The sequence below is a fragment of the Echiichthys vipera genome (genome assembly GCF_963691815.1).
Source record: "Echiichthys vipera genome assembly, chromosome: 17".
Classification (NCBI taxonomy): domain Eukaryota; kingdom Metazoa; phylum Chordata; class Actinopteri; order Perciformes; family Trachinidae; genus Echiichthys; species Echiichthys vipera.
Window position 1 is genome coordinate 27,347,919 of NC_139842.1, and position 27,396 is coordinate 27,375,314.

Consider the following 27,396-nt stretch of genomic DNA (forward strand, 5'->3'; position numbering starts at 1 on the left):
TGCACTTTTCTCAGTCTGAGACGATGTACCCGGATGCAGGTTCCTCCATGTCTGACAAAGACCACGGCAACATCCTGACCGATGACAACTCCTTGCCCTTTCCACTAATGGCAATCCACTCGCTTATAGTACACTTTGTCTCTAGCTTCATATTTCTAATCTGAATGACATGTTTGTTTCCTCAGCGCTCTGCGTATTCTTTCTGAACACTCTGCTTCTGTGAAAGCATTTCTTGATGCATGTAAAGCAGAGATGTGTTTTGCTACCCATTCGCTTTTTGTTGTGCCTTCTGAAGCTAAGGGTTTATCAGTGAGCACAGAGGGCAGGTTGGGATTTTGTCCAGAAACCTTGTGAACTGATCAATAATGTGGAATTACCACACACCTGGTATAAGTTCATGCAGATCTACAGTCATTCATTGTACTAAGATGCCAGTGGTAGACCGACAGCAGGCTTAGGTGCAGTCTTACTGTATCTTTGAAATTCATCACATTCACTTATACATTTTTTTTCGTTGTTTCCTGAGCTCTTTAACAGCCGCTGTAACCCGTCAGCGAAAGCATGACCAAACTGTTTGTGCAGTTTCAGCAAGGTTTTTTGTTTTGTCGCTCAACTCATTTGCTCTTTGATTGTGAGGATTTCATTTTCATGGAGGACTCCTTTTTTCATACTCTTGTTTTTGTTGTTCATAAGGTTTACACAGTAATGACTAGAGCTTGTAAAGTCAAGTCTTACAGGTTTGTTGAACATCACTGCTCTGTTATTTACCATATCTAGTATTGTCCCTGCTCTTTTCATTGAGTCCTTACGTAATGGAATTTCAGCTGGGACGACATCAGTTTCAATGGAACACCCAGTCTCTCCGATTTTTGCAGGAATGTTCAACTTTTTTGTCTCCAAATCTGAAGGGTCTCTGACTGTGTGTTTTCCTTACCTCATTTAACTCTCTCTCACTTAGCTCAGTGATGTAGCTATCCAGCCACCGTTGACCACACATGTCCTTGTGCATGCAGTGTAAATAATAGCTGAACCAATTGCTCACTTTGGTGTGAACAGTCCTTGGCCCAGTGAAATGTGGACTGACACACAGCACACTTTGATGTCCTGCCATACCTGTCCAGTGTGTTTGTGCCAGGCAACAGCGCTCTCTGTTGATCCTTTTGTGGCCATGACTTGCCCCTCTCGTCTCTGCTCCGCGTTATATACCGTTTCTTGGTTAATTCTCATGCCGAATGCACCAGCCGGATTTCCTCCAAATATCCTCTTCAGTGCCGACTTCATTGATGCAAAAGTTAGATCTGTGCATGCTGTATGGGCTAACTGTCTGTCTTTTGTGTCCAAACATGCAGTATTCCAACGGTTTAAAAACCAAAACATCATCAGGAAGTTCCATTTTGCACATGCGCATCCGAGAGTAACGTTGTTCAAAGTCTATAATGTAGTGCGCCATAGATGTACTGCCGTCTCTCTTAACCCGGTCGAAGCTTGAATAAGCGTCATATGTTGGGTGTTTTTCTTCTTTGAGAAACAAATTGTCAAGTTTGTCTAGCAAAGTGTTATACCGGTATTGTTATTCAAGTCAACTGCCAGTATCTCCATCCCACAAACTTTAACTGCAGCTCAACACCAACTTTATTCGCCATCATGGCAGGTCACCCACAACAACTCCCGCAGTTCCGATGACCACATCCGGTTCCTTCGCAATAAACGTTATCTTTTACAAACAGGTTGATATTTGTCTAACTGAATATATTTGAACAGTACACAGTGAGCTAACAATTTTTGCATTATTATTCTCATTGTCATATAAAATATTTTTAAAATGACCATTGTGATCATGGTTTTGCCTTTTAACAAATATTGCGCCCCTCTGTGATTTAGATATTTGACTCATCCCTATTGGGATTTTGATAAAATTGCAATTAATTGTCCAGCCCTTGTCATGGATAATAATAAAATATGGAACAAACAGCACCTGGACTTCTAATGGTTGTTTAAAATGTCCCATGAGTAGAGTGGGCACATGCTGAGCCCCAGCAATCACAAAACTAAATCCAGAAACAGCAAGCTTAATCAATTATTATTATGTATTCTAATATGATTCAAATAAAGCTAAATACTATGTAATTAGCTTGAAAACTGAGTATATGTTGTATTGTCTTTTCAAATGGTCCTGCATCCATCTAATTCAATTAAATGGGTAAACACAGGGCACCATATAAAGAGAACTAGTACCAATTACACAATGTGATTCATGAGTGAATGTGCTGTGTAGCCAATCAGGAGCCACACAAGGGAGGCTGTCTCTGTTTGTATTCCTCCCTCTAACAGTATGCAGTCACTCTGTTCCACTTTTACCAACTGATGTCTGAAGTATTAAATCTGGTCTCAAATTAGTCATTGCCAACTGCTCCACTGCTCCAGCAGATGGTGGCAAGGAGCAATCCTTACTGTAGCTAGATAGCAACAATAAACTGTTTTACCTGCACTACAGTGGAGATCAAAATTAGAGCACAAATTATTAATTCTTGATTTATTCTGAAATACTGTTATTTTTTATTGTTCATAATTTTATATAATATCAGCTGTGGCCACCTGAGGACCAGTCTTCTCGTTGGAAGAGTAGTCAAAGCTCAGAGGCCGTATCCACAAAACCCCTTTTGGCCAAGAGGAGGTCCTAGATTAAAGAGACTAAATGATAGTGAGCTTTTGGAGATGGCATGAATGTGGTAGAGTTGGTCAGGGATGACATCACATCACTGACCAATTTAAAACACCAATATCACTGCAGATTTAAGTTGGTACGACTCAATGCTGTTTGGCCACGGGAAAAATGCAGCTGTTTGCTCAGACGATCTTGGCCTTTTCAGCTGTCGGTCGGGGGTTTTTGCTCCAGATGATAAAAGTCCTATCCAGACCACACTTAGTGCTGCAGTTCATTTGCAGTCCCTCCCACTCCTTCGTAAAAGTTGGTCTAAGAGGCTTTGGGAACAGGTTTGAAGAAATTACTCTGAACTCAAGAACTTAGGAGAACTCTTAGTGCTAAGATCAAATGTATTGTGAATACGGCCCCTGTGCACTAAGTTACACCTCAACATTTCTTAGAGTTAGCAGAAGCCCTCAGTGGTTGTAACCCCACAAAGGCAAATAATCACCAGCTGCCACTTGTGCGATGCCATGCTTTGATCACTATAGAGCAATACAATGTTTACACCTCTTGTTGCACGAGCACACGTGTGTTCAGTAAGTGAGTGTGCACAATGAAGCAGATGGAACATAAGGTGAGGCAGCAGCAGACACAGCAAACATCTACCAAATGTTGGGTGAATTCCAATGATGGACAGCTGGTGGAGGCAGTGCAGCAAATAAATGTAGAAATGCATCAGCAAAAGACAGGGAAGAATAAGTCAATGAAAGCAATCAAAGTTGAACTGATATTTGAAGACCTGGATATAGAAACTAAGTTTTGTAAAGAAGGAAATGCATGTGTTTTGGTTAGACACAATGAATGAAAGCATTACTGCGAGTAAACACACAGGGTACCTTCCAAAAACATTGACTGTATTATTATCATTGCTTAAAGGGAAATTCCGGCGTGAAATCATACCAGGGTCTTTTTTTTTCTCAAAATAACACCAAACCTCTGCAGCAGCATGAGAAGAGTCACAAACAAAGCACCAAAGAAAACAAAGCACCAACAATGTTGTTAGTGAACCCAGGGTAAATTAAAAGAGTGTTTTTCTTTCACTTCAGTTTTTGATGTTGTTTTCATTTAACAGACATTGCAAAAACACTACTTACAATAACCCGACCCCCCGACCCCCCCCCCCGAAAAAAAATAAAAACAGAAGAGGGAGTCACTCTCTTGAATATTTCAGTCTTCGTTTCCCACGTCCTTGTGTCTATCGCTGTTTGAGTTCTTGTATATAGTCCATTTCTCCCATTTTTGCTCTCCTTGCACCTCTTGTAGTCTCATACGAAATGTCATCTTCTCCATTGTGTATATCTATTCGACAATTGCCATCCACTGATCCTGGTTAGGTGGTCTACCTTACACCAATTTCTAGTTATAGCTTTTTACACGCAATCAATAATATCTTTACCAAATATCTATCTCCAATATGTTTATGTCCTTCATTCAGGTCACACATGTACAGAGTCTCACAGGTCATGGGGATATTATATCCCAGTTTCTTCTGCATGCCATTGTATACCATTCCCCAAAACCTTACAATTTTATTACACTTTCAAAAAATATGGGCATGGCCTGCATCTAACTCGCCACATTTTCTCCAACACAAGTAATTCGTTTTTGAATATTTATTTTTAATTTTAGGCGCAATAAAGAATCGTATCAGGTTTTTCCATAATAATTCCCTCCATGACTGTGAGCTGGTGGTTGTTTGGTGTGCTTTCCACATCTCTTGCCATTGTTGATCTGTAATGCCTATGTTGAGTTCTGATTCCCATTTTTCTTCTACATATTTGGTTAAATTTTTATTTGCTGTCAATGCTTTGTATAATGCTGATATAGTTCTAAAAGGAGTTCCTGCATATGATTTGATTAGAAGTTGAGTTACAGCCCACACTTCCATGGAGGGATCTCTTCTGATTTCCTTCTTGTAATAGTCCCTTAGCTGTAGATACCTATGAAAATCATGCTTCCCCAGATCGTATTTATCCTTCATATTTTGAAAACTCTCCAGCTCCCCCTTCTCCTCTAGGGTGCACCATGCTGTGATTCCCTTAGTTAACCATGTTTTGAATACCCCATCATATTCGTTTGGTTTGAAACTACTATCAAATGCCTGCCATTTTAGTTGGTTTCATTTATCATTTATCTTGTATTTTTGGACCACTTTGAACCATAGATCCAACGTGAATGAGGTAATTGGGTCTATTCTTTCCTGTATCTTTTTGTAGGTTTCCTTATCCTTATTCCTTATCTGAATACCACATATTTCCAGTTTAATGGCATTTTTTACAGACAGAAACACGGCTGTGCCATGGGTTCACCAGTATCCCCTATTGTGGCAAATCTGTACATGGAGGAGGTAGAGGGCAAGGCGTTGAACTCCTTTAAAGGAGTAACCCCAAGCCATTGGTTCAGATATGTGGACGACACATGGGTTAAGATCAAATCCAAAGAGGTGCAAACTTTTACTGAACATATCAACTCAGTGGACAGAAACATCAAGTTCACCAGAGAGGAAGTTAAGGACAACAGCTTGCCCTTCTTGGACTGTGACCTCCATATGGAGAATGACAGGAGCCTCCACATAGGGGTATACAGAAAACCCACTCACACGGATCAATATCTACTTTTCGATTCTCACCACCCTTTGGAACACAAGCTTGGCGTTATCAGAACACTGCAGCACAGAGCTGATAACGTACCCACTAGCTCACAGGCTCAAGGGGAAGAACGCAAGCACCTGAGAGGCGCCCTCACAACTTGTGGCTACCCCAGCTGGACCTTTGTTAAAACGGCAGCTGCCTCCAGAAAGAAAACCAAAGTGGTTGAGAAAGAAAAAGATAACAGGAGAAACAACATAGTCATCCCATATGTGGCTGGGGTATCGGAGAAACTCAGGAGGATTTTCAACAAACACTGCATCCCTGTGTATTTCAAACCCGGTAACACACTCAGACAGAGACTAGTACATCCGAAGGACAGAACACCACACCACCACAAAAGCAACCTGGTTTATGCTGTCCAATGCAACGAGGAATGCAAAGATCTTTACATTGGAGAAACAAAACAACCCCTGCATAAACGCATGGCCCAACACAGGAGAGCTAACTCCTCAGGCCTGGACTCGGCTGTCCACTTACACCTCAAGGAGAAAGCCCACTCCTTTGATGACAGCAATGTCCAAATCTTGGACAGAGAGGACAGATGGTTTGAAAGAGGAGTAAAAGAAGCCATCTATGTAAAAGTGGAGAAACCATCGCTAAACAGAGGAGGGGGTCTGAGACACCACTTATCTCCAATTTACAACGCCGCCCTTTCATCCCTTCCCAGGAGATTCAACAATCTAACCTCAAAGGACAACTGTTCACACATGGCCCGGGTGACCCCAACGACTGTCGTTCAGACTCAATAGAGCACTAACGAAGTCGAAACCAACTGCCCACCAACGACTGTCACTCTAACGACGGGCGTGGGCACTTGGAGCACAAAGGGGGTCAGTGACATCATCGGCCTTGTGAGAGGTTAAATACCTGGATCTCCACACCAGTTAGTTGGACCAGTCCCAGCCTGGTCAGATGCGTACATGAACTGATGAAGCCTCTTGGATGAGAGGTGAAACGTCTTCCTAGACAAACAACCAGTCCAGTTGTTTTTGACTGAAATTGCTTTGAGGATCCTGATTGATGTTGTTGTAATTTGCCTCATATAATTTGGTTAAACTTTGCAAACCCCCAAGTATTTGATTGTTTTCTGCTTCCAGTTAAATTTGTAAGATTCTTGTATCAGCTATGATGGGGTATAGTGTAATGTTAAAACCTGTGTTTTTGATATATTAATCTTATAACCTGAGATATGTCCGTATGTTTCGAATAATTTCATTAGTGTAGGGAGAGAGTCATCCGGCTGACTGGGGTAGGCCATGATGTAATCAGCAAAGAGCCCTATCTTGTGCTCCGTACCATTTATAGTCACACCTTTAATTCCTTCATTCTGTCGGACTGCTTGAGCTAGTGGTTCGATAAAGAGAGCAAATAGAGTTGGCGATAAGCAGCAACCTTATCTAGTTGATCTTTCCTTCAGGCTGCCATTGATTTTGATTCTGACACTGGGTTGATGGTAGAGTGCTTTTATACATTGAACTGATTTGCTATTAAATCCAAATCTTTCTATTACTTTGTATAAGAATTTCCAGTTTACAGAATCAAAAGCCTTTTCGGCATCCACACTTAATAACAACAGTTATGCCAGTTCTTCCCTGAGTACCTTGTACCATTCAGCAGGGTAACCGTCACTTCCCGGGCTCTTTTTATTTTTCAACTTTTTAATTGCATCTTTCACCTCCTCCATTGTAATTTCATTTGTTAATATTTAATTTTGTGAGGCGCCAATTGAAGGCATGTCTAAAGAATTCAGAAATTCCTCCATCTCATCCTCTCCTGCTGATATAGGTTGGGTATACAATTTACTATAATACTCCTGGAAGACCTTCTCTATATCTTCTGGCGTGCAAAATAGCTCTTGTGTGTGGGGGTCTCTTATTTTATGGATCCTATTAATTGTTTGTTGCTTTTTTGTGCGCTTCGCCAATAATTTAGTAGCTCTTGGTCCTATTTCATAATAGTTTCGTTTCAGAAACCTATTTTTTTTCTCTACTTTGTCTGTTAAAATGTCATTTATTTTTGTCCTTAAAGCCGTAATTTCTCTGTATATATTTTGGTCTTTAGTACTCTGAAAGTTTCTCTCTAGTAATCTTAAATTTTTTGTGTATTTCTTGTATGTTTCTATTCTATTCTTTTTTAATAGTGCTGTTTCTGCTATCAATTTCCCCCTAATAACCACCTTCGTGGCGTCCCAAAGTACTGTTGGGTCTACTTCACCATTATCATCTTCCTCAATATATGTGTTGATTTCCTTTCTGATCCTTTCCTTTCTCTGTTCATTATTCAGTAGGCCCGTATACAGCCTCCATGCTGTTTGCTGTTTTCTATTACGGAGGCCGATTTTTAAGTATAATGGGTTATGGTCCGATACCACCGCCCCCCCAATTCTACACTCCTCTACCAGATGACACTCTCCCGCACCGATGAAGAAATAATCTATCCTTGAATGTGTTTTATGAGCAGCTGAATAATATGTATATTCCCTTTCCAGTGGATGTAAATCCTCCACACATCGATCAGGCCCATCTCTTCCAGTGATGTATTGATAAACCTTAATAATTGTTTTCCATTTCTTTAAGACTCGCTGTATCACTTCTGTGGCATAGCGCCACATTTATATCACCACCACAAATTGTAATTCCCTCTGATTCCTTAGCTATGATGTCAAATAAGTACTTGAAAAAGTGCATTCAGTATAATTTGTGCCCTTTCTTTTCTTAGTTTTGCCATAACCCTTCCTCTTTTTGCCGGCGTACTCAAGCCGTTTACATTCAGCGATATTAATTTAATGCCATCAGCCATTTTTGCCTTTCTTTAATGTTTTCAGGTGTACTCCCCAACAAGTGTAAACTAAAAAACTAAGAACTAAATAACTATGTACATGTAACACACAAACATAAACAAAACCCAGAAACCAGGAGGTTTTCAAACTCCGGGGCGATTTTCCTTGTTCCTTGTTGAGAGGAAGTCCTCTGGTGAGAGGGCCTCTCCCTAGACCTAACGCTATATTGCCTATTTGGTCTAGACATACGGCTGAACTGCCCAATTAACCCATCCTCCCCTTATGTCGGCCACTATTGCCTTTGGCTATTCCAAGTGGTTTGAATTATTAATACTGAACCCACTGTGGATTAAAAGGAGGGAAAGTATCCCTTTGCATTTTCCCATTTTACACATTTCTTCCTCGCTATTAATCTAACTAAACATTAACCTGTATTTCGATTAGTCCACGGTTGTACTTGGATTTCAATTAGTCCACAGTTGTACCTCTTATGTTCTTTTAAACTCTTGCAGTCTCTCCTTTATTCGCCTTGCTGTCTGCGGTTGGTCTCTCCACCAGGTCGCTGCCACCTCGCTGTTCCAGCAGCTCCTCGCTGTTGAGTCGGGTCTCGCTCCAGAGCCGGTGCGCTGTTGCGCCTCCTCGCTACCGATGCTTCCCCCTCCTCACCTCGATCTTCCATCGTATAGCTCTCATATCAAGCGCTGCCTCTCTGGCACCTTTATATACTTTAACTCCGTCTTCCCAATATATTCTTATTTTAGCCAGCGGGGTCTGGAACCGGATTCCTTCTTGTTTTAGTCTCTTTTTAATACTTCCATATGTTTTTCGCTTCAGGATGACTTCGGTCGCATAGTCATGATCGAAGAAAACTTGTTTGTCTGCGATCTTTATCGTTTTCTTCTCTTTGCCCCATACCTTTTGTAGGATCATTTCTTTAGTGTCGTATTGCAGAAAGTTGGTGACTATTGATCTGGGGGTCGCCTCTGGGCCAGGTTTTTTCACGAGGGCTCGGTGACAGCGCTGGATGTGAAGCTCGGTTCCTTCTGGCAGTCTGAGTTCAGTAATCAACAAGTGCTCCACATATTTGCTCAACGACTCATAGTCCTTTTCTGTGTCTTCCGGGACTCCATAAATACGGAGGTTATTTCTCCGTGATCTGCCTTCTAAGTCCGTTAGCTTCTCTTGTAGCCAGCGAGTCCACTCCGACATCTCCCACATCAGTGTGCCCGAGTCTGCCTGCCACTCCTCAAGTTCCGCTATGCATGTCTGTGCTTCCTCTATGCTAGCTGCCTGAACATGCAGCTCTTTTTGATTTTCCGAGCATTTGCGGTCGATCTCCACTCGCATTGCGCTTCTCTCACCCTTTATCTCTCCTTTGAATGTGGCTAGGTCACTGCGGAACTCACTTCTGAGCCCTTTTATTTCGTCCTTGATAGTGGTTAGCCCGGCTCTGAGCTCCTCCGTGTACTTCGCCATTTCAGTTTTCTCGTTAGCTTCTTCGTCTGTGTTGACGTTTCTAACTTGTTCGGGATCCATTTCAAATTTTCCCTCTTGTTTATTTCTATTCCTTTGCCTTCTTAGTGCTGTGCCTTGTTCATATCTTGCCTTTGGATGTCGAGTTACATATATTATACGTATTTTTCCTGCCGACTCGAGGGAGCTGGTCAAGTGTACGTCCACTCACTCTGCCATCTTGAAAAAAAAAACATTAAAAGAGTCTTTTAAAGACTTACCTACTGGCCCCTGTACCAGCTCCTCTCATAGTAAAGTCCATTCAAGTGGATTACCAAAGTCAATCCAAAAGGAAGGAGCCCATTGGTGCTTTGTTTTCTGTGTAAGGACTCTTCTCATGCTGCTGCAGAGGTTTGGTGTTATTTTGAGCAGTATTAGTGGTTAGAAAACATGTTTTTATGCCTTCACTGTGCTGCTAATCAGTGTTAGCCACGTCCAGCTGTTAGCGACTCCCTGGGATTTCTCCGTTAATAGTTCATACAATCAGAAATTGTCACAAAGGCTTATTTGATATATATTAGTGCGGAAAAAGACCATGGGATGATTTTATGCCAGAATTTCACTTTAAGGTTTTTCTGGGGGTTTTTTTACAAATATTTTGCACTTGCTTTTTTCCTCCTAAAAAAGAGTTTACTGAAACGCAGGGGGAAATTCACTACATAGCTGAAGGTCAGAGAGAGTGTGTAAATCACAGTCAGTGTTTCCAGTGGGTGTGCGTAGTCGTGAGTCATTTCAGGCTTTATTCAGAACCTGGTTTGTGTGTGTGTGTGGTGTGTGTGTGTGTGTGTGTGTGTGTGTGTGTGTGTGTGTGTGTGTGTGTGTGTGTGTGTGTGTGTGTGTGTGTGTGTGTGTGTGTGTGTGTGTGTGTGTTACTTTTTTTTGCCATTTTGCATGAGTTGTAGAACATAAGCAACATACTGGATTCAGCTGTTAAGTATAAATATGAGATTGTATTATTTCAACTAAAGGCACAATAATACAGAGATAGTGCATGTGTTGTGTGTGAACTCACGATAAATGTTTTCATCAATTACGGTAGCTAAAAATCAAATATGTGTAGCAACTGCATGACCGCTATATGAGCCAACTAACTCACGTGTATTGTTGATAAGAAATTAAACCAATCTCAACAGAAAATACACTTCTACTCTACAAGGTCTGATGTTGTTTTCCACAGAATCTGTAGCCTAAAGCATTCTGCAGCTGTAGTGGCATGATAGGGCCAGACAGAAGAGGACTTAACCATTATACACACCACATCAATTGCATTGCATGTTGATCATATAGACACGAGATGTGTGTGTGTGTGTGTGTGTGTGTGTGCAGCGACACCGTACCGTTACACCCCACCTCCTCCCCCACCACTGTCACCATGCATGGATCAGTGACTGTGCTTCAGAGGGGGGAATGGGGGCGTGAGAGATCCGAGACCGAGACAAGACCGAGACCCAAGACCGTCGTGGACATGACAAGACCAAGACCACAAAAAGTGGTCTTGGTCTTGGCCTCATGAACTACAAGTCTAATGTGTGTGTGTGTGTGTGTGTGTGTGTGTGTGTGTGTGTGTGTGTGTGTGTGTGTGTGTGTGTGTGTGTGTGTGTGTGTGTGTGTGTGTATGTGTGCATACTTCCTCAGGAGCTCCACTGCCAGGAAAGAAGTTTCCATCATCGTAGCGATGGAGGGAGATGTAGAGGACGTTGGGGTCGCTGTAGAAGGCCTGCTGGGTGCCGTTACCGTGGTGAATGTCCTGCAGTGACAGGTCACAGTGGCATCAGAGAGAAGGTCAATGGGATGTTATAATAAAGACACTAAAACACACTGTTTTAGGCCCACATCACTTCTCTTTGCCTGCATAGAATAACTGGATATTAACATGAAGTGAAAGCAGTGAATGACTGCTGTCTTCTCTTTGAATACATACAAAGGGAGCAGACGAGTGAAAAAGAGAAAGTATAAGGGACAGCACTTGTTCTCCAAGTTGAGATCTATGTACACTGGAGACCAATATTAAAGTATTATTACTTCATTTATTCTGAAATACTGTTATTTATACTGTTCAGAATTTGATAGAATATCAGCTGTGGCCGTACCACTGCTGTGCTAGCATGTTGGTTTTTTTTTAAATAACCAAGGCACTTCATCGAAAACCTTTATTTAGTGAAAAAAACAGTGATTAAAATTAGAGAACAGTAACCATTGTGTCAGAAGAGAAGATTTCAACCATGTTTTCTTCTCTAGGATTCAAAAATGAACAGGACGTGTAGAGGCCACAGCTTTGAATGACTTAAGCACATCTGCGCCCCACAGGACACCCCTAGTTTCTCACACTACATGATTTGAATAGTTAGCCAAATAGTCATATTAAACTCCATTCAGACGGGACTTGTTTAATGTGGTGATGTGGGCTAAGGTCATTTTTACCAGAGGTTTCAGTCCTGTCTGAGTGCACAATGTCAGTAATTACTCCAGAAGATGTCAATAAAATGACGGCAATTTTCCCCTTCTGTAAAACGGTCTGAAAACATCACTCAGATCAAACTAATCCCGCCTGTATACGACCCTCTGTAAAACATATGTAAATATTCAGTCATAGCCTGTAAATACGTAGTTTCCACATTTTTTTTGAGCATGGAGACACTTGCAGAAGTACTTCAATATGAAGAAAAAAAGGCAAGTAGAAAGTAACCGACCTCAGCTTTAAGTGAAAATGGACAGTAAAAATAATTGAAACGAATCAAAAACAAAAAAAATTTGAATCTTCAATCATGATGAACAGATGCAGAAACCCTGCACAAAATGTGAAAGAACTTCATTATCCATTAAAGTAGCATTTCATCCAACTATGCTAAAATAAACAAAGAAATGTTGATATTAATGAATAATAAAGGTTTTTAAAACTTAAAGAAAGTAAATAATACAAAGCAATTACTTTCCTGTGACCACTGACATTGCTGACAGATTGTGTGGTTTTGTGTGAGTGTGTGTGGGCGTGTGTCAGTGCTACTCACCCAGTCCACAATGAGGATCTTGCCCACTCCCAGTTTCTGCTGCAGCAGCTTGGCAGTGATTGCTACTGAATTAAAGAAACAAAACCCCCTGTTCACACACACACACACAGACACAGACACACACACACACACACACACACACACACACACACACACACACACACACACACACACACACACACACACACACACACACACACACACACACACACACACACACACACACACACACACACACACACACACACACACACACAGAGGTATTAGCTGTTAGTCATCACCAAGGTGTGTTGTGATGAAACATCTGGCACTGTAACAACACTCTTGTGGTTGTGGGTGTACTGACATGGCAGTGGATTCTTCAGCATGGTGACCTGGTGGACGCACCACTGCAAAGCCATTCTAGTGCAAAAACACACACAGAGTGAAGTCAGACAATGTGTTCTTTTCAGAAAACTGTGCACATTTGTGAGTATTTTCCTGTGTGTTACCTTCAGCTCTCCTGCTGCCACTCTAAAGGCCAGCTCGATGACTGAGCCGACCGCCATGCGTACTGCCGCTGACGAGTGCATCTCATTCCACACAGTGTCACTGTCCACCTGCGGGGGGCAGCACAGAGCTGAAACACCGATATACCGACACACAGAATGAGATAGACTGACAGGAGAGGAGAAGAAGAGAGATAGCCTCACCCCTATTCCTCCACAGGGAAGAACTGCATACATCTTCTGGCTGATTGGACCTGAAACAACCAATTTGGATAGAGGTCAAAGGTCTTGCAGCGTGCAAGAGAAATGCAGAGTTACAGATTTTTCTCTCAATTCAGGATTTCAAGCTAAATAGCAGGTCACATCAGGGGTTGAGATAATGTGGAAGGAGTTTTTGTTATAAATACAGTATACATTTATTGTTATTCTATTCTTTATTCTATTTTATTCTATGTAGGGACACAGGTCAATCAGACAGACAGGTACCCAGCAGCTTCTTGTGGTCCAGTTTGTGTCGATTCAATGGGCTGGTTCCATAGAGCAGAGTGTGGAACTCTGAATGGACAGTCTGGATCTCATCCAGAGACGCTTTACGCCCACGAATCCTCTGCTCTCACACACACACACACACACACACACACACACACACACACACACACACACACACACACACACACACACACACACACACACACACACACACACACACACACACACACACACACACACACACACACACACACACACACACACACACACACACACACACACACACACACACACAAACAGAGTGAGAGAGAGAGGAGTTTGCACATAAGAAGAAAAAAATAGAATGTCAATTTCTATTATTATTATTATTATTATTATTATTATTACTACTACTACTTTTGAAAAAAGGAAAGAAAACATCTTTATGCATAAAGCCATTTTGGGTAAATTCCCATCATACATTTGTACTGTAACTGCGCAGAAATCTGACTGGAGTTACAGTCTTGTGTCTAGTCTCCCTCACATGGAATGAACTTCTAACTAAGTCAACTGATATTAAAGCTTTTACAAGTACAATGGTAAATGAATCAGTTGGTAATTGCCACTGTGCCTAGCTATTTAATTTTTCAACTAGTTAATGTATTTGTTCTATATTTTCTTGAGATTGTTGTTGGTGTTTTTTTCTCCAACTCTTTACGCTGCAGTGTTGACCAGCACACTATTATAAAACGATGATATAAGATGAAAGGAACTCATTCGCCAATGTTTTCTGATAGGATTTGTTCTCTGGTAGAGAGCATTCCTACACACTTTTGAGTGCTGACATGTTCAAAACATGACATGTGCACAACAGACGGTTATTCCATTTAATAATTATTGTCATTATTTTACAAAGCAATATGGCCTTTTTAAAATAAACAAACACGACCCATAGTGGTCACACAACTCGAAAGTCTGGCCCTCAACAGATCAAACCTGTGCCACTGCAGTTTCCCAAATACACCAAACCAACCAAGACCGACGATCCGAAAGGAGCATCAAGAGACATCAGCGGACGGCTGGTTTCCCTTTGGCATCTGGTTTCCCCTGTTCCATCTATGGACGAGCGTGCAGCTCAAGGATCGGAGTCTACGCCCATGACTAGTGGCACCAGTGGCAAAGTCGCTGAACCACCCCACAACCCCCCATCCCTGGAAGCAAGCATCATCGAACACAATAGACGGCTAAGGGAGAGAGTGTGTGTGTGTGTGTGTGTGTGTGTGTGTGTGTGTACCTCACAGCGGCCCAACAGGCCTGTCTCCTGCAGTCTGGACCAGATGCTTTGCACTCTCCCAGCATGCTCTGGGTGGATATGAGCATTGCCACACACACACTGATGCTTCAACATCAGACTGTCATATACAATCCCTGGAGAGGGAGAGAGACAGAGAGAATTACATTAGCTGTATTTGAAATTGTTGTTGTAGGTACTTTAGGTTTAATTGGATCAATAGTGTGACTATAAAAATATTTAATAAAGAACAATTACTAAAAATTAATAACTTTAATTTATTAAAACTTCACACGGAGAACCAATCAAATGTAGGGCCTTGACTCACATTCAGATTATGAGATTGAGTATTCTCAATAAACTTATCGTTAATCAAGTAAATACTAGTTATCACCAATAATTATCAAAGATAATAATAAAAATTACTCTAGTTAAACTACAGTTCCTCGGGGCACCACCGTCATAGACGGAGTGACAACTAATATTAAAGTCTCATTAAATATATTAAACTACTAATTAAGGGTTGAACACAGATAAATGTAATACTTTAATTAGTTGAAGGATTTAAAAGTTATTTTCTTAGTAGAGGCTGGCTCATTCATCTTTGTGTAATATTAAATAAACAGACATATGGTAAACACAAACACATTTATTAACAAATTAATAAATGCAACAAACAAAACACAATAAACTAACTAAAGCTAAGAGCAAATGTGTGTGTTTGTCTGTGTGTGTATGTGTGTGTGTGTGTGTGTGTGTGTGTGTGTGTGTGTGTGTGTGTGTGTGTGTGTGTGTGTGTGAGAGAGAGACAAAGAGGAGAGGTGGGGGCTTGGACCCCTGTAGAGAAGGTGTGAACATTTAAGTTACACAAAGGCTGGAAACCTGGAGATCTCAGTTCTCAGTTCTTATGACAAAGTTACAATTGTATCTAGCCGTTCATAAAGTTCTATAACATGTAGTAATGCCCAGTTGGTGATAAGTTTCCAGTCCATGAGTGGCTGGTTGAAGAAAGGAAGCTGGTTGAAGAAAGGTTCTCGTGTTGGTTGTTGCTCTTAGGCAAAAGAGGAAACTCAGATCGCTCTTTGTTGTGCTCAGTTGAGGATAACCGGTTGGTTAACCTTTGCTGGTGATCCTACGCCATAGGCCAGGTCCAGGGCCGAGGGGACAGCGGGCAGCTGGTCTCCTGGATCCGCAGGAGCACGACGAGTTGAGTGTGAGAGAAGAGTCTGAGAGAGATCCGGGAGAGAGGGATCCGGGAGAAAGACAAAGTGCAGGAAGTGCGCTACACTTTATATAGGCCCTGGTGATGTCATCGCCAGAGATCAAGTCAGCCAACGAACAGTTTGGGGGTCCCTTGGAGAATCACACCTGGGTGTGATTTATGGGGGAGAAGGCATGGCAGGCCTTTGTTTGTGACCATGCCCTCAGAGACAAAGGCAGCCAGTTTTGGGCCTAGTCGTCCCTTTTGCCTGAGCAGGCCGAGGCCTTCTCATAATCAAACTGAAAGTTCATGTTAATCCAGAAATTAACAATCATCTTTGGTGTGTTGGTTGCACCTACATTGTTTTGCATTTGATGCTTTGCTTTAGCAATAGTGTTTTCTTCAAAACGTCCATGCCAATAAAGCCTGTTTTGAATTGAATAGAATTTACTATGGAAAGCTAAAAACTAATACTCTAATAGTAGCCTGTACAAATAAAAGCTGGAACCAGATGAATGCTGGGTAAAAGAAATAGGCAAACAACTGAATATACAGAAAGCAAACAGCAACATAACAACATACAGATAATGGTTTGCATGATACATTATATTTCATTTCCACAGCAATTATTCCAATCCAACAGAGTGGTCCTCTACAACGTCTCTGTAGTAACAGTTCAGCACCACAAGATGTCAGCAGCTCCAAGTGAAAGTAGAAACACTTGGCTTTGGGCCTGGGGTGTGACACACATGAAATGCCTCCTCTGAATCCACTATTGACATCACATGTCCACAGGACTCATAGTTTGTAGAGCTTAAGTTCTTTGACACTTGGGTGGAGACTGCCTGCACCTCTTGCAGCTTAACAAACACACACCTATTGTTTGATTTTGATTGTATGTGTGGCTTTACATGCTGTAGATGACAAGAAGAAGCTTTTATGAATCCATTTTTAGTCTCATTTTTTTGTAAACACTAAATAGTACCTAACTTGAATAAAGTTATAAGTTATAGGAGAATTTGTACATTCATACATATATCTTTATTGGCTAAATATGTTAATACCCACGTGTCCTATAACTGTGTTTTTCAGCGCGAGTCCACAGGGCTCTTTTCCTTTCCACAGTTACTCCGGTTGTTCCACTGTCCGCCATTTATGCTGCCTGGGAATAGCTCCTGGAAGCTGTTTTGTTGAGTTGACTCAGTGTAATGCTCTCTGTTAAGGAGTGACGCAGTGTAACGTCTCTGTTTATTGTGTAAGGTAAGAACGAAGTAGTTAGGCTGCTCTGCTGTTGACAATGTGGAAGGCAATCAAGAGTTTGCCGTCTTTGAACTCTTAGACTGTATGGTTCAACTACAGAGCGTCCGTGTTATTATTTTGTTACCTTCATAGGTATAGACCTAAGTACTAACTTCTTCCTGTACGCCATATAACCAGCTGCCATTTTCCTGGGAGTTTGTACCGGGTGGCAGAGAGAATTGCAGAGTGAAAGCAAAGCTCATATGAGAGGAGTGGAAAGGAGTGCTGTTGTCACTTTTCTAAAGCCATTACATTGTTCAATCAACATTTATTTTATAATGATAAGTTAAAACAGAAAAGTAGTCTATTACCACTTTAATGCAGCAAAACAGGGAACGCCAACAAATATACTCATAAACCTTGAAATTAGAATTTCACATAGTTCATCTAAACCATCAGCCAACTGCTAGGCAATAAACATGGTGGTTTACAGTGGACTGACACAGCTGATGTCAAACTCTCATCCAATAACGCACCAAATGTGCACACAAAAACTGACCGGTAGTGAAGAGGTGCTTGATGGGACTGACAGTGGCTGCAGGGGAGGACTGCACTCTTCCCAGAGGTCTGTGGGGCAATGAGGGCGGGAACACACCCAGCTGCTGCAAGGCCTGATGGGAAGGGGAGGAGAGATAGAGGGGGTGAGAGAAAGAAAGTTATGATTCATAGCACTAGGATGAATCAGAGATCAGTCCATTCATTGTGTGTGTGTGTGTGTGTAAAAAGGACCACATACCATAACACCAACACCCATGCTATCTCATGTATACTAACACACACACACACACTGAAATTACTATAATTCTAAATATTGTATGATTTCAGTAAATCAGTGAATGAAAACTTTGTTTCATTGATCACAACTGCTGCTACAACACTTTTTATGATGACAACTACTACATTGGTTTTAGTTTTCATGGAACTTGGAGTGTCCTGAAAGTTCCCCGATCATTGGCCTCCACAGTGATTTTCAGATTTTGTAATCACACACTGATTCCGTAGTGTCTACGTTTAGGGAGTGGTGCTGTGCTCCCTGCTGCGAACTGGGTGACTCATCATGTGTGGGTGGACACTAAAACACACACTCTTCAAGATATGCAGACGTGCAGGAACACGACACACAGCAATGAGTCCAGTGGTTGAGTCACCAGCTGGTGATGTCACTGCAGTGTCAGCAAATGTGTTTGTATCAGTCTCTCTGCTTAAGTTTTCAACAATCATTGCGCACGCATGCATGCACGCACACACACACATATATATATTTATATACATATGTCACAAAATGACAAAATTCTGCAAGTGTATGTCACACAAAATTAAAGGTTGAGTATGTAGAATGTAAAAATGTATCTAAAAATAATCCACCCACGGGGCGTTTTGAGGGGTACAGAATGAAAGTATTGCTTTTCCATAAAAAATATATTTAGTCTGAATTAATATTAAAATTTTTTTGACAGGTCTGTCCCGTTCTGTTTCCAATAGCGTTGGGCGTTGCTGGTTGCCAGGATTGTCTGTTGTTGGGTGCAGCTACTGTAGGCTGGCACTGGGTGAAATGGCGTTTGCCAATGCTGCAGCTGCTTCGGAGCCTCAGTGAAGGGGGCGTTATTTGTCCCAGCAGCTATTCAAATCCCAGCCTTTTCTCTTCCTGTAAAATGTCAAAGCTTTCTTTCGATGACTCATCCTGTACTTTTGGACTGATCCATTGATCCTCAAGTACAAACACCACCCACAGTGAACATGGATCAAAGGGTGTGATAATATGGAGAACTGGGACCATTCCAAAAGTACTCCTTTTAGCAATGCACTCCTATAACAGTGTTGGTCTTATAATGGATAGTTTAAAGAAAAAAAAGATCTAGACTGATGCATGCAGAACCAGAGATATTGTCTTGCTTTTTCCATAAATTCTTCTTCCTTATTGCCTGCTTGACCAAGCCTGGGAACCAGACAAACCTGCGGAGCTCAAGATTCATTTGCGAAATTTCAAATCTCTCATTGTCAGTAATCAGCATTCAATCAATTCTGTCACTTTAGACAGACCGGTGCAGACAGATGTCCATCCTCCATAGAACTGGGTCTGTTTGACGTTCCTGCTGTTATAAGGAAGGTTTTTGTTGCCACTGTGTGCAAAGGTTTGCTCTATTAATACTGTATATAATAATTAAAATAATGATTACTACTTTTACTAAAGATAGTGTGACTTGTTGCTGCTCATGGGGGAATTGTTGGGTCTCTGTAAATCATAAATAAGTCTCTGTATGTAAAGTGTCTTGAGATAACTTTTGTTATGATGTAAATAAAATTTAATTGAATTAAAGATATTCTGTCAGCAATCTATTGGCGGTGACAGAGACTAGCAGGCAGACATCAGTCTGAGACAGAACAAGTACTCCAGACTTTGAATAACTTGAATAGCTGAGGTGTCTTCCTGATCCACCAGCAAAAACCAAAACACTTGTTCTCTGCAGGGGTTCTCCCATTCATGGAGTCATGTCAGCAGGGTCAGAACAATGGAAAGGTGAAAGAGCCAGCTGATTTATATGGCCACTGAAAAAAGAGTGCTGCTCAATAGGAGATGGTTGATAAGCTGTATATCTAAAGGAATCATTTATGTTGTGCTGTTAACTCCATTAAAAGGAAGCTTTTGGTTAGATCACAGTGCTTCTGCAGCCCATACTTGGTAAATGGACTTTATTTATACACACTAGCCCCTTTTTAATCTTCTGACCACTCAAAGTGCTTTTACACTACTTGGCACATCCAACCATTCACACATATTCTTACACTGATGGCGGGGGCCGCCATGCAAGGGATTTCAGGATCTAACCATTCAGACACATTCTGATTTAGTGGACAACCCGGTCTATCACTTGAGCCACAGCCGCCACATAATGTCAAATGATGATTGAAACTGCATGCACGCAACCATCTGCATTCCTATCAGAGGAGCTCAGGTACCCCTTCATCCATCCTTCATCATGTTCTAAATGTGGTCATTGTTATGATGCTTTTCTCATAGAACTGTCAACGTTAGGTTAGTTTTGTTTGCAGTCTTACTATGAGAGCTTGGAGAGGCAGAAGCTGGACCTTTTAACCATTTATCTTTATATTCAAATATTTGTTTTACATTTTAAGTCCTCAGTTTAAGCGTCAGGGTTCAGTCAGGGTTTCTGTTATCTTGTGAAGGCACAGAGCATTTCTCATTGAAATAATTAATAAATGTGTGCCACACATTGTAGTGCAGCCTTAAAAGGAGTATCTCAATTTCTCCAGCCTCAAATGTGCGAGTACTTCCTCAAGCCAGCGTTGATGTGTTGGAGCATTAGGGCTTTTCCAATTAACAAGAATTAATTTCCTGGCAAGAAGTGTGACAAAAGCAACCATACTTGCTTGATTTGCTGAGCGTGTGACCCCTTCCGGTAAGGCACGAAATATTGCCATAATTGTATAATTGGATTGGGGCTGATCCCTTTCTTACAAACGGAGGAGTTGCCATCAAAGATAGATAGCCAGAAGAAGCTCAACACTGGGCTCAACCAAAATCTGCGGCCAAAAGTGGCCTCCACCTGCTGACATCTTTCGCATCTTGGATGTTGTGAGAAATCCATTTTAAATAGTGGGTTTTTCTGAGTTTAAGGTGTGTAAATCTTTGGTTTCTGTATGTTGATTAACATAACAATTGACTGGTATTCAAGCTGCGAGTTCTAGGGGGATTGTGGAGAAGGGTCACATGGGGGTTACAGATGGTGACAATTGGTGGTTATAAAACATTGATAACATCTACTGGGGTCATGAACATTGGGTGGTGTGTTTGTTGCTATTGTTACTTTGATGTTCTTGTGTTTGTAAGGTGCTTTGATGCCACTGTATTATATGCTAAAGCTACCTGGAGAAAGGCAGAATTTTGTTTCGACACGTTTGCAGTGTCTCTCCTGTAAGCTTAGTAAAGACATGTTTTAAGAAACACTGAGGACTCTAGAGAATTTCTTTCACAATGTATATTGACATATAGCTTAGCCAGTCTGCTCCGGGAAAGGTGAAGCCTGTGAAATACCTTAAATTGAATTAGACCATGTCTGATACAGATGGACGATGCATTCACTCGACATATTGCCAGTTTCCAGGTCACATCCGGTATCTGCAGATTAAGATCCTCCTCCCACTTGGTCTTTATATGGTGAAGGGAAGGAGCAGCTATATTTTGGATTGTATCATATACAAATGAAACAAAGCCTTTTGTTTGTGGATCCCTGTTAATACGATCATGGGTCCAGTCTTCCTCTATGGCTACTACGGAAGGTGAATAACATGTCTTAGTGTAATTTCGAAATCTGCAGATATCTGAAGAAATGGGTGTTTGGGATGTTGAAACGCACCTTTAGATAGTCAAATTAAATAAAAAGACCACTTTTAAAGAAATCCTGTAGACCTATGAGACCTCTACTTTTCCACAGCTTGAATGCTGGATCTATGAGAAATTGAGGAAAAAAGGGGTTGGCAAGGATGGGACTTAATAGAAGTGGTTTCTTATATCCAAATTGCACTCAATTCCCAATTATTGGATTATTTGTGTGGTAGGGCTTGCTAATCGGCATCGGAGCACACGCCAAGGTAGCCAGTGTGTTGGGGGTTCACGAGTTAGAGTGTTGTTCCAAAAGTAACCATAATGCAGCCTCATGCTCAGGGATGTTAGCTGTCCAATATGAAAAGGCATGAAGGTTAGCTGCCCAGTAATAATGCATTAGGTCTGGTAATGCTAAACCCCCATTTTCCCTGGGCCTCTCTAGAAAAGTTTGCCTAATTTGTGGCACAGTTCTGTTCCATATAAAGGTGGATATGTATTTATTAATTTCAGTAAAGAATGCTTTAGGGATGAATGTGGGGATCGTCTCACAGAGAAATAAGAATTGTTTGAACATTATAGTCTATAGTCTACTCCATAATTTTTATGGAGTTAATTCTTCCTGCCAAGGATAATGGAAGGGACGACCATCTCATGTCAAGTCTTGTAGTTGAAGTTATTTATAAAAAGATCCTTGAATCTCTCAGTAATATGTACACCTAGTGTTGGAATAAATGTGCATAATGTAATCTCATATTTACTCAAATTGCCTTTACATATAGTCTAACCTTACTTGGTGTGTGTGTATAGCCAATTCGTGCTGAGTGGATGCAGGTCAAGGAAATCAGATAAGCGTGACTGTTGAGGAGTCACCAAAAGGGGGGGGGGGGGGGGGGTCTGTGAAAACACAGACCCTGCTCAACTGATTAATGACAAGACATGTTTTAAGGCTTCTTTAGAGTTGTAAAGTCATAAAGACTATGAATTTTCCATATGTCTTGTGTTGCAGCTATGTGACCCTCACCTTAAGAATGGTAATTCATTGTAAACATTGTAACCACCTAAAGCCAATAAAATCAAGGGGTTTGGCAGAGATTACCTCAGAGCGGTAGGAGACTGTAGCTGAACACATCTCTGTCCGTTCTCCTTGTAAGTAAAATAACTCTTGTCTTTCTCTCTTTTGTTAAGTTTTGGGTGTTTTAGGTTGCTTAAACCTGACACCTAGGTATTTCAAGAGTCATATGTAATCTTAAAGGGGAACATGTCATGAGGCCTCTGCTTTGCAGCCACAAAAATTAGGCTCTTCGAAAAGTTTATTTTGAAATTAGTTCAAAAAAAAAAAAGTTTTGTGGTAAGGTCGAGTGCAACAGGTATAGATGTATCCAGATGTGAAAGGTATAAAAGGATATCATCAGAGTAAAATGAGAGTTTATGGTGAAGGCCGCATCGGTCAATGCCTAGTAAGATCGTATTTTCCCTCACAGAGACAGCCAGAGGCTCAACAGCAATATTGAACAATAGGGGTGACAGAGGACACCCTTGCCTTGTACACCTGAAAATCGGAAAATAATCTGATATATGGTTATTTGTGCGGACAGAAGCCTGTGGATTAGAATACAAAAGATTCACCCAGTTACAATATTTCTGTCCAAACCCAAACTTTTCTAAGAGGTGCAAATAAATAATTGCATTCCCCCCTTGTCAAAGGTTTTGTGTGCATCTAATCATATTAGTACCTCTTGCGTGTGACTGTCATTTATATAGTATGTTAAAGAGGTAAATTGCCAGATAGTTGCCTGTCAGTCACAAAGCATGTCTGATCTTTGTGGATTATATTGTGTATGGTTGGTCTCGCTGCAAGGGGCTTTGTTAAGGTTTTATAGTCAGAGCAGAGTAAGCTAATTGGTCGGTAAGACTCACATTTTAGCGGATCTTTACTCTTTTTTTTAGAAGAACAGATATAGTTGCCTGTGTCATCGTTAGGGGTAGAATTTTCCTTTGAAAGGCTTCTTTGTATACTTTGCATAGAAGTGGCACCAGTTTAACAGAGCTAAATAAAAGCATTATAAAATTCAATAGGGTAACCGTCAGGGCTGGGCGGCTTCCCGTATTTGGATGTTTTAATGGCCATTTCAATTTAGGCCTGTGTTAGTGGTTTCTCAAGTGCGTTGATACTGTCCTGGTCTAAAGACGTCATATTTAAATTATTAAAAAATTCCGTAACCAGTGTCGGCACCTGCTTCAGATTTATGTATGTTTTTGTAGAATTCTCAAAATTGTTTATTGATACTTTTTTGTTCTGTGGTGCTAACGCCGTTATCTAATCCACTCTCCGTAATGAAGCTTGCCGCCGCAGGCTGTCTAAGCTGATGACGTGGTTCTCTGGATTCATAGCAGTTTCAACGGGATTTTCGATGTAGAGCCTCTGCACGGTCAGTCATTATAATGTCATACTCAGTTTGAAGGGAAATTCTTTCCCAGTAGAGATTTTCAGAAGGTTTTGGTGAATGTCCCTGATCAATAGCGTAGATCCTCATCTCTATTTCTGAAAGACTTTTCACGTTCACTTTGTTGGTACTGGCAGTATAGGATAATATTATTCCCTTTAGATAGGCTTTAGTGTTTCCCATTGGCAGCCTTTATTTATCTGTGGGTCTTGATTGGTTTCCATAAATAGATCAATATCATTAAATATGGATTTAACAAAATCTTGATTAGACAGGAGACGAGGGTTAAAACACCAAAGCTGATATCCATTACCACCCGGAAATGGTCTGAGGTGACCATGGTCTCATATTCAATTGTCTTAAGCAGGAGAATCAACTGTTCATCTAGAAGAAAATAATCTATTCTCAAATAGGACTGATGGGCTGGTGAGAAAAAAATAGTATTTACAGGATGTTGAGTTTTTGAACCTCCAGGCATCTAATATCTTATATGTCTGTAAAAAGGAGTTTATATAACCTGCAGACCTGCTCAGTTAACCTGTTTGTTTGGAGCGATCTAGCTTGATGTTTAAGGCACAGTTGAGGTCGCCGCCCAGTATTAATTCATGCAAATTTAGGTCCGGAAGTAATGAGAAAAGAGCAGTGAAAAATTAATTGTCCCAATTCGGGGCGTAAATGTTGACGAACACCCCTGGTGTGCCATACAATTTTCCTTGAACAATGATATAGCAGCCATTTCTATCACTTATGACATGGGATTTGACAAACTGTACATTTCTGAGTAAACTGCCCTCTGCAAAGCCTGGACTGGTCATTATTTAGTAAATGGGTCTCCTGTAAAAAAAACTATTTCAGTTTTCAGTTTTGAACAAATGAGAAAAAAAACCTTGTTGCGTTTTATTAAATGATTAAGACCACGGACATTCCAGCTGGCTATCTTTGTGACAGCACCCTCTCTGTTGCTTCCACTTTTCAGTGGGTCAATTGGAATGAATAAGTCCTGCCATGCTTTAGGATCACCAGGGGTCAGTATATGGGCACGTTATGTTTCTGCACTGCAAAGCAAAAGAGTCAGAGAGAAGGGTGTGGGAGAGGGTATACATACACATAGACAAACATAGAAGTCAATATGTTTGAACACCTAACTAAACAGTAAACTGTGCAGAACACAAGTTCTGTTCCTTTCAATAGTAACTCCCAAACTACACTCTACTAATTAGCTTACCATGCCTGTCAGAGCTATAACCAGAACTATTTGTGAACAATTATAATAGCTTTACCAAAAAATAAACCGCATGTAGTAGACCAAGTTAGACCTCGACAAGAAATAAATAATGCCGTAACATTGAATATTCATATGGCTCAAAAGTAAAATGACAGTGACTGCTAACATACTTCTATTATATGCATTTATAGAAAGAGATGAGAGAGAAAAACTGATTGTAGAGAATACAAAAATAAGCAGCCAACCTGTTGTCCAAGGCTCAAATTAGAGCAGGTAATGTGTCACAATAAATGGAAAGGTCAACCAGGATAGAGAGTGAAAAAAAAACAAAAAAAGCAATAAAGATCCAGCCTGTATGTTACGAGTGGTGCTATATCCAATAGAGTTGGCATAAATAACCCAAATTTCACATACTCTTGGCTATAAAATGTCAGTATTGATGCTGCTTGCGTCATGCATACAGTGGTCTACACGTAAAAGAAGTGGATGCGATCTCACTGAAGTGGCATCAGTCGGCCGCAGTCACCAGTTTTTCCAGCACATAAGTTTTGGCTTTGTCAGGATCTTTGAAGCTCACCTGGGTCCCATCTTCCAAGGTGATCACGAGGTTGGCGGGGTACCAAAGCCCAAAGCAGATGCCCTTGCACCTTGGTGAAGGCTGATCTTTGTCTGGACAGCCTGGGTGAGGTCTGGCAAAACGCGAACTGTGCCCCCTCGTTTTAACTTGCCGCAGCTCTGCAACCTTCCTCAAAATCTCTTCCTTCTCCTGAAAGTAATGACCTCTCGCAATGAAAGCCCATGGTGGCTGCTGGTCCTGGGTTGGCTTGCTTCTCAGGGCGAGATGAGCCCGGTCCAACACCAGTGTCTTGTCCAGCTGTAGTAACTTCCGCAGCATGTCGGCGATGAACTGAGCCGGCTGTTTTCTGCTCTCCCGACCCTCTCTCACTCCGACCACTCGTAAGTTGCATCCTCAGCTCTATCTTTCAGCAATTTGAGTGCGTGGTTCCGTACTCTGTGCCTCTGCCTTATCGTTGATCTTGGCCATTAGTTCATTTTTCAGATCTCGTATGGCTTGTATAACAGCAATCGGTCCCGTGTGTGTCAGGCATGGTGATGTTTTGACTCGTTGAACTAGGTGTAGACAGTTGTATCTGTTACCTGGAGACTTTGACAGTCATAAAGGCCGTGAAAATGCAGTCTTGAAGTCGAGTATTAGCCTTATTAACAGGTTCTCATGCCAAGCTCTGTCACCTTGTGTCCTCCCTACATGGCGTCGCAACGGAGGTCCAACTATTTATCTTTAGCTAGTTATTGCCTCAGGTCTGCTGATGCCAACCTCCTGCAAATCTCCAGGACCAACTAGGGTGACTGGGCCATTTCAGCCATGGCAACCTCTCTGGAACCCATTAACCAAACTACATCATGGATGCCCCCAAACTGCCATCCTTCAAAAATGCCCTAAAACCACCTCTTCAGACTGGCCTTTTTATTCCCTGGTCGACTCAATCTATTCAAATCTTTTCTTTAATTTTATTTTGATCTTTTCTGTCTTCAAGAAAGAGTTAGTTATTACTTTTAGCTAAATGTTTTAACTTTTTATCTACTGCTTGTATTACTCTTATCCGATTAATTTAACTGTTTTTAAATTGCTTTTAGCTAACTTTTCATCCATTTATCCACACTCTCAATGGCAACATGTGTGACTATGTTACAGCTGACTGAGGTTTGTGGGACGTGTGCACTGTGGAGGCAGCCTATTGTAGCTGCTCACTTAATAGATATTGTGGATATATTTTTTTCATCTGATAATCGTCTCCACAATCTTTTACGTACAGCCTGCGGCGCCCCTGAATGGGCATCACGATCTTGGAATAGAAGTGGATGTGAAGAGTGTGTGGAGCTGCTGAGATAGACTGGGACTTTCTGATGTCAAAGCTGCAAACTGCAGCACATTCAGTCTCTACAGGGTCAGTAATTG

At 41.3% G+C, this 27,396-nt stretch overlaps 1 protein-coding gene across 3 annotated transcripts in view; it reads right to left on the reverse strand.

The window, feature by feature from the left end:
• The window catches only part of hdac5 (histone deacetylase 5), a 98,117-nt gene that overhangs the window by 27,846 nt on the left and 42,875 nt on the right, over positions 1 to 27,396 (reverse strand). For 2 of the 3 annotated variants that reach the window (XR_014593587.1, XM_083931425.1), the window contains exons 15-22: positions 17,904 to 18,015; positions 14,908 to 15,041; positions 13,632 to 13,752; positions 13,350 to 13,399; positions 13,149 to 13,256; positions 13,004 to 13,059; positions 12,658 to 12,745; positions 11,277 to 11,396 (exon numbers count right to left, since the gene is read on the reverse strand). Coding sequence is in view for 2 of the 3 variants with exons in the window: in XM_083931425.1 (XP_083787551.1) it covers positions 11,277 to 11,396; positions 12,658 to 12,745; positions 13,004 to 13,059; positions 13,149 to 13,256; positions 13,350 to 13,399; positions 13,632 to 13,752; positions 14,908 to 15,041; positions 17,904 to 18,015 (789 nt within the window). In the remaining variant the exon portion in view is untranslated. The remainder of the gene's footprint in view (positions 1 to 11,276; positions 11,397 to 12,657; positions 12,746 to 13,003; positions 13,060 to 13,148; positions 13,257 to 13,349; positions 13,400 to 13,631; positions 13,753 to 14,907; positions 15,042 to 17,903; positions 18,016 to 27,396) is intronic. The other variant, XM_083931426.1, reaches the window with a different exon arrangement.